At 53.6% G+C, this 12,678-nt stretch overlaps 1 protein-coding gene across 1 annotated transcript in view; it reads right to left on the bottom strand.

Annotated features, from left to right (window-relative positions):
* Positions 1-3,064: 3,064 nt before the first annotated feature.
* Positions 3,065-12,678, bottom strand: part of PINX1 (PIN2 (TERF1) interacting telomerase inhibitor 1) — a 65,789-nt gene continuing 56,175 nt past the window's right edge. Inside the window, exon 7 of the mRNA XM_078594311.1 lies at positions 3,065-5,102. Within this exon, the coding sequence (XP_078450437.1) occupies positions 4,548-5,102 (555 nt within the window). The 3' untranslated portion in view covers positions 3,065-4,547. The remainder of the gene's footprint in view (positions 5,103-12,678) is intronic.

Raw genomic sequence — 12,678 nt, 5'->3', positions numbered from 1 at the left:
ACCTCCTCCTAAACGCGTGCGCAGGGACAATTGTATCGGTCTGAAGACCTCTACCACCCCCCTTCCCACGTGACCCCACAACCTTCAGAAACATCCCCCCCCGCCCGCCACTTGCAATACATATACATATACAGACACGCACACACGTGGATTGACTGTTGGGGCACGTGCTGTGTGAGCGAGACGCCGCTTGTGCATGGACAGTCGCCCCGTATAGCCTCAACAGACTGTTGGGGCAAGGGCTGTTAGGGAGCGCCTATGAAGGCCGGCACGGCACACGAGGGGGTGTGTGGCCAACACCACGCCCGGCCGCCTTTGTCTCCCTCGTGGCGATGTTTGCACACCGCACTAGGTACTCATTTGACGCCGAGTCGACACACAACCACACAGGTGCATACTCTCGCACACACACACAGAGGTACAGAACACCGCACGAGTGGAAGAGTAGGCTAACATACACTCCAAGCCCTTGTGGAGCTCCCTCAAGTCGGGAGGTCCTTCCGCCAGCAGTGGCCGCGAGCAAGCAGACGCAGGGCTGCGCCTTTGCCTTCGCAAAACCACACACACACACGCACACACACACAAACACACACACACGCACGCACACGCACACACACGCACACACACGTGCACACACACGCACACACATACACACACACACACACGTGCACACGAGCACACACACACACACGAGCACACACACGCACACACACGAGCACACACACACACACACACGAGCACATACACACACGCGCACACACACACGCACACACACGCACACACACACGAGAACACGCGCACACACACGCACGCGCACACGCGCACACACACACACACACGCACACACACACGCACACACACACGCACACACACGCACGCACACACGCACGCGCACACACACGCACACACACGAGCACACACACACACGAGCACACACATACGCACACACACGAGCACACACACACGCGCACGCACACACACGCACGCACACACACACACACACACACGTGCACACACACGCACACACACGCACGTACACACGCACACACATGCGCACACACGCACACACGCGCACACACGTGCACACACACACGCACGCACACACACACGCACGCACGCACACACACACGCGCACACACGTGCACACACGTGCACACACACGCACACACACGAGCACACACACACACACGCACACACGAGCACACACACATATATACACACGAGCACACACACACGCACACACACGCACACACACATATATATACACACGAGCACACACACACGCACACACACGCACACACGAGCACACACACACGCACACAGGGAAACACATTCTGCCGCTTCCAGGTGGTAGCCCTCAGGCTGAGAAGAAACGGGGAAATCACCACGACACCCCTCCTCCTCCTCCTCGTCCTCCTGCTCACACCCCCCCCCACGGGCCACGAGTCGCTGTGGGTCCAGGTCCCAGACCGTCGTGCCACCCACCCCTCAGCTCCCCCCGCTCCCACCACCTCGGGGAGCCTAACGCAGCACACCTGGGGGCAGGGGGGGGGGCGAGGGGGGCTTGAGCCACGGCTAATTGAGGCACGCGCGGCTCACGAAAGGTCGCAAACGCTGCAGATCGTGCGTCACAACGTTTGTCGGATCAAGCCCCGTCGCTTTTTCAGGTTCTTATTTTTGTATTGTTGTTGTTGTTGTCGTGTGTTTGTCAAACAAATGTTCTTGTTCGTGTCTCCTCCCCTGGTATGTGGTGGGACATTTATTCATTTGAACCCGCTCGTAATGTTTTCTTGTTTTTACGCGGAGAATAATATTTCACGTTGTACCGTCGCCTGTGTCGCGTTGACACGAGACGGTGACAAGTTTCCAATTGGGGCATCTCCGCCGTGAGCTGTGCACACCGGCGAGCGTCACAGGATTGGGTGTCCCCCCCCCCCCCAAGAGATGACGCAAGTCACACGACCTTGCGAATCGCCTCTTGGTCAACTTTAATCGCCTTTTCGTCAATCTACATGCCCTTCACCGAGCGTTCGTCGCATGTCAATCAAACCGAAGTGTCATTTTCAGAACTGGAATTTTATCAAATCAAGTTTAATACCGTAGCTTTTTTTTTACGCGTAGCCATTGATGACCGGGTTGAGACATCAACTCGTTACACTTGAGCACCTGGTTTTACCACGAGTGGCCGAAAGCCCGATTTGAATCCTGGACCTCGGCGGTGTCAGCTGTTCCCTTCACGGCAACCGTGACGAGCCCCTTGAGCCATCCTGGAGGAGCCTCAATCCTGAGTCCAACCCTAACCCCAAGCCCCTGTTGCAGCAGCAGCAGTTGCAGCAGCAGCCACGTAAGCGTGGACGCCCTAATCCCCGAGGACCCTAAATTGTCAGAATGTTGTTGTTGTTGTTTTTGCGACCAGAGATTGATGGCTGCCCTGTCAGTTCGGGCCACTTAGAAATCTGCGGAGGCGCACATGCGGCGTGGCCATTGATGTGGGGCACGCACGTTTCCTTTTAGTGGCGTTGAATTAAATGCTTATAAAAGCACAGCAGATACAAGGTTGAGTCATCCTATACCAGTGAACATTACGTGCTACGATATGTGAATCGGAGAGGTGGATACTAAACAAACACCAATCTAAAAGCTGATCAATTCATAAAGAAACACGGTGAGGAACAAACGAAACAGAAACTATAAACAAGTTATAGACATCACGTTGAACTATTAAGACCGGAGATCTTGAGCAAGATATGTCACTGATGATGATCGGTGGTCGAGATAAGCGATGGAGTGCCAGCCAAGGCAGAGGGAACACAGCCCAGGGCACGTCCCCCACGGAGACGGAGTGATTACACCAGCTCGTGCACACACAAGGTGGATTGATGCATCGACAAGAAATGTCGGCGGCTTGGGGAGCTCCACATCCAGCAGTGAACAGGTGACGATGATGACGATGACCTTAAAAGTATTTTAGTGACAGTGAAATCCGGCAACTTTCAGATTCATCAAGAGGCCAGTCTAATCGAGCAACTGAAAAGCAAACAAAAAACAAATCTGCACGCAAGAGTTGACGCGAAACAAGTTGATTTATTGAAAACATTCTCAGAGGTGGCCTTGCTCTGGTCAGTGACACGCACACCCACGGGTGGGACGCCTCTCTCCCCCCCTCACCTTCGCTGCCCATTGCGCACCGAAGACACCGCAGCCGTGGCTGCGCACGTTCCACAAAGCAGTAGGTGACCTCGTCGTGAAAGAAATTTAATAACAATCGACCCCGTAGGTAACCATCGCGAATACGGCTCATTAATGGGATGAGTCAACTGGACGAGGCGAACACCAAACTGGTAGGTCCGTCATCGCGGTATTTTACGAGCCAACTCTCCCCCTACCCGAGGGGGACGGCACAAGTTGTTATTTACATCCGAGTTAGTCCTCAATGGTTGGTATGCGACACGCAAGTAACAAACAAAAAGCCGCTCCGCGATCACGCCAACGACTGCCTGCGTATTTAAAATGTCAGAAATGCACGTCCGTTATTTGCTCAGCTCGAGAGCTTCCCACGATCGACATTCAGTGATGATCCACCTGGGAGAGGGGGGGGGGTCAGATACCAACCTCAACTACCGGTACGCCAATGTGAGATGGCAAAAGTGAGCTGTTTAAGTCAAAATACAAATCCTACCAAAAGCAAATAAATAGTGACAAGCTAACACGACGACGCCGTTACCATGTCATGAGTTGTGCGGTGGGTAGCGGCAGTGTGCTATGGACTTGGTGACCTCATGTTGATTTCCAGCCACGGCTACGAGCAGTGGCGAGTGAAATCTGAACGTTTGCTGGGCCTGCTGCCCCTTCAACCAACTCGATGATCGGCGTGCTGAAGTATACTCAAACAACCGCTACGACCGATACAGTGTGGAGAGGCCTTCATCCTGCAGTGGAGAGACCATGGCTGATGATGATGTTGGTGGTGACTGGTGGTTACTCCCATCATCATGCTGCACCTTCTCTCTGCTGTGGTGTTGTGGTCAAAGGGCTAAAAAAGTGAGATCAGAGGTCACAATTGTCAGCCGAGTCGGCAGCATCAACAGAACGGTCACGGTAACCGCCAGCCCCCCCCCCCCCCCCGAGGGCAGGGTGCATAGCGACTCCACCCGCTGGAGATCCGGTGAACCCTCGCAATTTTGGGGTCGCGTTTCAAATTAAGAACATATTCATATTTATCGTTTTATTCGCATTGTTTCCGTTTTGTCCCCCCCCCCCGTCTCATTCATACATTTTTGTTTTTTTACGTGAGCAAAATTATCTGAATTAAAGTTTCACAAACCTCTAAATGTGACTGCACGCTAAATGTGTGTTCGCAGCGTGGGCAGAAGAAGCGGGTTTAATCAATGGACCGACGTTTCGTTACATGCCTCGTGAAGGCCATCCCATCCCAAGAGGCAGTAAGGTCTAGGAGCCGTGTTGATTTGGACAATGGTTTGACGTGACCTCTCACAGAACGCCAAACTCTTCACCCTATCAGAGACGAGCGAGACTCCCGTCAATCGTCAATCGCTGTCCCTCGATTCATTTTTATTTTTCTGCTTCTTTTCCTTCTTCTTCTTCTTCCTCGGCTGCTCGACGTCTCCGCTCGGCACGTCATGCTCTGCGCTCTCCTCGTCGTTTTCTACGGGGTTTTCTCTCTCCACCTCCTCCACCTCCTCCCTCCTCCGTCTCTTCTTGTCCTTCTTCCTCTTTTTCTTCTCGCGCACGCTAACCGCGGCATCCTCCCCTAACTCGGGGCCATCGTCCTCGCCCTCGGGCGGCTGCAGGGCCCGCGGATCGCCTTCCTCCCCGCCCGGCTCGTCATCCGCCGTCACCCTCTTCCTCCCGGCCCGGCTCGTCCTGCCCTTCGTCGCTCTGCTGTGCCCGTCCTCCACGGCCGACGCCGAAGCCGCCGCCGCCGCAGCGCCGCGCCGGGCGTCCGCCATCTTCCTGGCGAAGTACTCCTGCACGGAGAGCGCGCTGGTGGTCGTGCGCAGCCCGTCGTCCGCCTCCGGCTCCACGGGCGGTGGCGACGGAGACTCCGAGACGCACTGCTCTTCCTCGCTCTGCGCACATGGCTGAACGCACACACACACACACACACCAGTTGAACACACGCGCAGCACATGGGTGAGAACACACACGAGTGAAGACACACACACACACGTGTGAACACGTGGACATATGCACATTCAAGTGCAAAAAAGCAAAGATCCCCAGTGTAGCCTAAAAAGACTATTGGGGCAAGGCTCCGTTCGCGAGCACCTAAGAAGGGCGGCATGGACAAAGCGAGGAGAAACAATTTCACGTACACGCATGCACACACACACTCACACGTGCGAGGTAGCTGCAGCCTGGATTCAAACCTAGGAGCTCAAGTAGTGCCGACTCTGTCACCTGAGCATCCCCGAGTGGAGGAGGAGTTTACATTTTTTTTTAAACGAAATACAGTGTGGAAGTCAGAAAGTTCTCCGCGTGATTTTCACCTTTTCCTCGCATCACGATCAACCCTTACTCGGGCCAATAAAATGTACATCTCGCTCACGTGCATACGGCCACACAGAAAGAACGCTTACAGATGGCCACGGATCGGAACATGGAAACTGCAATCTGGGGAAACCAGGCACAAGTAAAACAATGATTTATTTATTTTACAAACTATTTTTAAATTTTACCAAGTAAGGCCAACTGAGCTAATAACTTTTTATCAGAAGCGACCTGGCCACAAATGATAGCCCAACAAATTGGTTTATCATAACGGGGGAACTTATTGCAGCCAAATACTCTAAACGCACGTTTCTAAATGGGAAGGGAAAAACCGGAGGACCCGGAGAAAAATTCACGCGACCACGGGGAGAGAGACACGCAAACTCCAAATATACAGGCGTCAGGGTCGGGATCGAACCCACAACCTCCTGTATAACAGCCAAGGTAGGTATAACATCTCGCCACCATGGTGCCCACTAGTAAGGAACAAATCACACCCCCCCCCCACTCCCAAAGATGCAACGAATCGTCACGAGGAGTCTGAGTCCTTGGTTATCTTTCGTTATTTGATTGCTGCAGGTGGACAATCGATCATGGTGTACATTCATAAAGGTGAGTAGAATACACAATAGTATGAATCTGCAGACTCGACAGGAGTTGTGAATATTATAGAATCCACACGTAGACAATCTATAGTTTCATGAATCTGTAAAATCCAGAGGGGTACATCTAAAGACGCAACAGCGGTGGGAATCTACAGAATCCACAGCGGTGGGAATATATACAATCATGATCAACGTACGACTGCAATCTGCGGAGTCTTCACGCGTTTAATGTTTCCTAGAGACTCAGCACCTCCCACCGTAAATCATCCTCTCTGTCCTCACCCCCACCCGACCCTAATCGCAGACCGTGCTACACAGCGATCGTCTCGGTTAAAGGTTAAACCCCTTCGCTCGAGACTTCGGTGCCAAGGATGAACCTTTACTGCTTCCCGTGATGTCAGCCAGCGCCCTCAACGGCAAACAACCGTCGCGATCTCTCCGCCGCCGTTTTTGGGCTGCACCGCGCGTTGTTGGGCGCGGCGCGAAACGTTTCGCGCCGCGGGATTCTCTCGAGATGGGAAACGTCGGACAGCATGCCGTACGACGAGCGGCACGACCTGAAAGCGCATCGGAGGAGAGTTTCATGGCATGACCGCGAAAATACGTACACAGCGGGAATGTTTTATCATACATGGGCATCGTCATAATCATCATCATTTGACCATTGATTTATTGAAAGATGTTTATGTTCGTCACGATGCTCCCACTATTTATCCGTCGCGCCACTTTCGCGCCGTGGACCAAACGGATCGCAGGGAGTCATCTCCGTGCGTACGATGGTGGCGATGGTGCCGCAAAAGCGAGGCCCTTCAAACTCCATGCCTAACAGTCTTCCGCGCGACAGTTCAATGGCAGCTGATTGTCAGAGAGCCCCAAGGCGAGGAGGAGGGGGGGGGGAGATGGGGGTAGGGAGATGGGGGTGGGGAGATGGGGGTGGGGAGATGGGGGTGGGGAGATGGGGGTGGGGAGATCGCGGTGGGGAGATTGGGGTGGGGAGTCGGGAGGGCAGCACCTGACAGAGCTAATTGCGGGCGGCGGGAGGCGAGGCACGCGTCCAGGTGCCCTTCTCGTAGCCCGCGGGGTTGCGCTGGACCCTGGCTCGCGCGGGGACCCCTGCCAGGCCCCGCTAACCCCCACTGACCCACATCACTGCTCACCTGCCGCTGCGTGCCTGCCTGCCTGGTGCGTTTACATGTTAAATAAATAAAAAAACACAGTTGCAGAGGTTGTTTACTGCTCAAAGCGAGTAAACAAATATCATTAGGGCCGTTTCACTGCAGCCTACAGGGTTGGCTTGGCCCTGCGGAGGTGTCTTAAGATTTCTCCCTGATAACGCCACTTCGGAGCGAGAGAGGAATATAGAGTTACGAGCTCGAAGCGTGACAACATTCCGCAATCAACGCTTATCAGGCGCCTGGCTTGGCACCCTTGACAGACCGCTCTTGTAAGTATCCTTTATTTGATGAAATACCGGCCCATTGAAACACAAGACGCAATAGCCTCTTTTGCAAGCGGCGACCTGAAAACGACTAAAACCGTCGAGGTTTGTGCCAGGGCCCACATGCGGGTGACAATCGTGAAGTTTGTGGCAGCAGCGGTCGTTACAGGAGAGGTTGTGAGTGGGGATGATTGGCTGTTGGCCTGCGCCCAAGGAGAAGAAATGACAGTTGACAGGCGGCTTTAATAGGCTGGCCGATAACCAGCCCAGCAGGGAGCAAAGTTTAGGATCTAACGCTGGTACACCGTAGCTGCTGATCTCACACACACACCCACAGTGTGTCCAGACAACGTGGCTGACCAAATGAAGATCCCAACAAAACGCTACACACAGCTCTGATCGTGCAGCTACGTTCCACGAGGCTGTATGTCCCAGAGGAACGAGTTTGAATCCTAAACGATGGAACGTCGAGCTCAAGAGCGCCACCGTAGCACGCTCGAGAAATGTCACCGTGGCAGTAACCGCTGCACATTTATAAGGTGCAGCATGGCATGCGCGGTACACGTTGGCAGCCTGCACTATCGTTACGTTAGCACGTAATATGACGCACTGTGGGAGCCGGAACAACAACTACATCAGGGTGCATTAGGGGAGCGCAGGCACTGCAAATAGGTTACCACATATGGTGCATTGTGGGAGTTGGCCATGAAAGGCAAACGGTGTTGTGGTGCATGAGAGTTGGCGTTCGGCGCGAGCGGAGATTAGACGGGGTTTTTGAGGTGAATCGGCAGTTTTATCTTCACAGGAGGAGATATTTAAACCGCGACTCTTCCGTGGATCAATGTCGCGTTGGCAACGGGTGAAACATTTCAGATATTCTTGTGGTTTTATTTGGTTAGCCCCCCCCTCCTCCCCCACTTCGGCCTTTAAACTTGGCTCTGTTTGGCATTCGCTAAGAGAAGCAGGTGCAGCGGTGACCGGATCGCGGCACGAAACACGCGGAACGGAGGGCGTTGCGGCGTTTTAAGCAAATTCTTGCTTAAAACAAAACATAATCCTCGCTGGGGCTCTGTGCAGAGGCGAGGTTTTCGAGCGAGTGAGCGATGGAGCGAGCGATCCAGCAGCTGGGTTCCGATCGCACGTGCCCCCTCGTTGGTGCCGGTGGGCCAACGGGGACACCGCTCAGCAGCGTCGCGCAAACCAGCGCCACCGCGGCGCGCGTAGCAGCCACGTGGTCTTCGCATGCCACCGCACTTTGGCCTACGCGATCCCCCCCCCCCTCCCAACTCAACTGGAACCGTGTCGGCAAATCCCTCGCTACCGTGCGGGGGCAGAGGAGTCAAGTGCACGGAGCGACGGGAGGAGGGGGGGTGAGGCGGCGGGGGGGGGGGGAAATGGAAGCTATCTCCGAATGCCAAGCGTAGAAGTGGAGCAGTCCCCCCTCCTGCCACTTCGGGAACGGCAAATTACACGCTTACACGCGCTCGCTGAGTGACGGCTCTTAAGCCGATCCACGCAACCTTTCTGCCACGAATGCAACACGGGGTTGCACCGCTCCCCGCCTCGATCCCAACACCCCCCCCCACCCCCCCACTTACCCAGCCCCCACCCCCCCCTGCAATGAGCAGCGTCTGTGATGCAAGCGCCGTACGCGTGTCTCGTGGCAGCTGCGGAAGATTAATTCAGAAAAGACTGCGTCGTGTGGGCACGCACACACGCACGCTCCACGCCCACCGGCCGACAATGTCACAAAGACCGCAGGCTTTAACACAATTACAGTGGTGAGTGTGTAATTTTCAAAATGGGTACGGTTCGAGGAGGAACAGAGGTAGGGGAAGGGGGTTGTGAGTAAACGAGCTAATCGGGGGTTGGAAAAAAAAGCGTTCGGTAATAAGCGAGGTTCATTATCTCATTACCAGGATTTTGAAATTCTATTGTGGTTGGACTGAAGTCAAAGGTCAAAGTGTTTCACCACGAGTCAAGGCGGTGCAGAACTCAATTTGAACGAGAATATATTTTGTTTGTGTGCGGTGGCCGGTGACCGGAACAAGTCCATCGACTCGCTGCAGCACTTGAGAGCCGAGCTTCGTCACGGACCGCTGACACGGGGATGGGAACCGTGCCCCGCCGTGGCGCTGGCTCGGCACTCCGACCTCCGAGCCACGCGGCCACACTCTGTGCGCGGTGCTCATTCCACCTGCGCCTCGAGGGGGAGGATGTAAGATAACGATGATGTTGATAACGACGGCAATGAGGATGACAATGTATCATGACGATGAATGATGATGACGCCGATGGTTACAATGGTGAGGGCAGTGATTGTGACCACGACGAAGATAATCGTGACGGTGATTATAATTGCGCTGATGATGCCGACAACGATCGCCACATCCAACGATCGCCATAGTATTCATTCTGATGAATGCATTCGACACCAGCGATGGCCAAGATTGAGAGCCGGTGGGGGCGGCGCTCTTGCTACGAGCGGGCCCAGCGCTCCACCGAATGGGGCACCAACACACAGGTCGCGAAGTCAGGCAAGAGAAAAATAAAGGGCACCATCAATAAAGGTGTTGCGACACGATCTGCGGCGCTGCGCGCCCGACGCCGGTATTGCGTGGGCGTGCGAGCCGCATATCTGGCGTGGTTGGCGTGCCTCTGGAGAAACTGCACAAGCTTTTTATAACCGTGGTGTTTTGTAGTTGAAATGGGACATTCTGCAATGATCGGCGGATGCAGTCGCTGAGATTCGATCTCCATGGAAAAAAAAAAAATACGATGAACAAAAATGGACAAAAAAAGGAGGGGGGGGGGGGAGTATTTGTTTTAGATATCAAAGGATGGTCTCTAAAGGGAGATGTAAATTAGACGCCACAGTGTTTCGCTCACACCTGCAGCCACGTGACGGACTGTCACCGAGCGGGGCGGGGTGGGACCTCCATTCCATTCCAAAACCGATTCTGTGTGTCTCGTTTTTTGCTTCTTGTTTAACTCCATGTTGTGCACTTGGTGGAAACAGCCCTTTGTGAATCCACTGCTGGATGAACGTCTGCCCCACGACTGATCGATGTTGCTAGGTTGCTTGACCGTACCTCACCGCATGCCCGTCAGCGTGGGTTGGCGAAGCGGGTGGCCAGGACCAGTTCAGATCAAAACAGCTGGTGCGCAGGAGAAGGATGCATCGTTGCACCATTGCATCATCGTCACGAGAAAGGCGGTCGCCACGTTGAAGGCATTCGTCATGATTTCTCACTTCACGGAGTGGGCCGCGTGAAGGCTGCCATCGTGAGGCAGTGAGAGACAATGTGCTGGGAGGCCTTCATCCAGCGGTGACTAGATCGTGGCTGATGATGAATACTGTGCATGATCCAGCAGTAAGAAGGTGGCTGTGGTCGAAGCCGACAGATAATCGGGCAATGAGGGGTACGGCTGCTCGTACAGTATACGTCTTTTATTTTCCGCATTTAGAGTAAATCTGAATTTCGCACAGTTGGAAAATCATCATCACTGTCCTCATCATTTTCATCATCATCATGGTGATCATCGTCGCCATCACTCTACGTTCTGTATCATGTTCACCACCGTGCGATGCAGCACCATGTGATGCCGGTACAGTCAACGTCGGCTGTCGTGAAAAAGAAAAGACGGAGAGCGAGAGGACACTCCCCGACATGTGTGGGATGTTCACCACTTCCTTCCGATAGGATAGGAAGCCACTGGAGCTTTGCACTTTAAATCGAGATTGAGAACTCATTTCTTTGGAACTTATTTTTGCGTCTCGTTTGTCGTCCTTCCACCGGCACCTCCGGTGAACACGGTTGGCTATGTACGGTGCGAAAGAAGTTCAACATGCACACGTACACTTGACAGGCGAGAGTCAGGTGCGACCGAGCACTGCCACAGTAACGTGGAATTTCCACCACTGCCTTAGGGAAGCCGATAGAACTGAGCACTATCAAAGTGCTTGCCGGGCAATGCAGACGACGCTGTAGAACGTCGTTTGGCGATTTTTTTTTTTATATCAAATAGTCCTCACTTGAAGGGGGCGGATTGAGTTTTTATTTAATGCACGCCACGTCTCCGCTGGAATGCCGACACCTGCTGCGGTAACTCGACACGCGCACGCCGGCCCAACGCTTCTGTACGACACTCGATCGGCGTTCACGATATCGACGGTTTGCAGCTTCCTTTTTTTTTGCACTTTAACAGCCCTCTCCGTTTACCTGTGCGTGTGTACGCGTCTTGAGGTGCGCGGGACAGAAGGTCAAAAAGTTTCGGGGAGGCTCCCGTTTGACAGCTATCAAAGCATCGGTCTTTCTTATCGTGTACAGGTGGCCGATCTTGATATCCGTCAGGGTGGCACTGCAGAGAGGGCGGCTCGCAATTGGGAGGTTGCGAGTTCACATCCCGGTTTGGGGGAGGGCCGGAGGGTTGACTCAGCCTATCATACCTCTCGGGCGGATAAAGTAAAAAGTGGTTGCCCTATGGACAGACTCGCCCCCCTTCAACGTAGGAATGTGGAATTTCCGCCACAGAGTCAGGGCTGTAAATGAGAAACGAGCAGCGAATCAATGCTCAATTGAGTAAGAAATCACTCCGATGTTCTTTGCTTGAGGGTGCTGCTGGTGGCAGAGTGCTCATCTCTCCGGCAGTGTTAACTCATCGAGCAGTCGGACACTACGGACTGGGGATTTTGATTGAACCCGTCTGTGCGCAGCTGCAGCTCATCACTGTAAACTCCCCTCGTGCGAGTGGTGGGTTATCCCTGGGTTCTCCAATAAAGTAACAATGGCCAATACATCCTAACGCAGAAACCCTCCTGTAAAGCGTGTCTTGAGGCTCGGTGCAGTTCTGCCTTCGTAAAAGCGGTTTTCGAGCACGTGCACAGGACTAGGGCCTTAAGGCTTGATAAGGCTTTTTTTCGGGGTAAATAAATGGCGTCATAAAAGTATTATTTTTCTTATATTTGAACGTGAAACGACACTTACTTTTGACCTTCTCAAGTAGGAAAGTGTAAGCAAGTGTTTCAATTTTTTTTTTACCCGCAAGGGACCTTGCTTGGGATGTTTGGCCAATTCCCTTTTGAAGTGCGTTTCGTTTCATGTGGGAGGAAATCGGAGTGCC

The sequence above is a fragment of the Lampetra planeri genome, chromosome 5, assembly GCF_965212315.1.
Source record: "Lampetra planeri chromosome 5, kcLamPlan1.2.h2, whole genome shotgun sequence".
Lineage (NCBI taxonomy): Eukaryota > Metazoa > Chordata > Hyperoartia > Petromyzontiformes > Petromyzontidae > Lampetra > Lampetra planeri.
The sequence above is the reverse complement of the archived record's forward strand: the minus strand, read 5'-3'. Positions and strand labels throughout refer to the sequence as shown.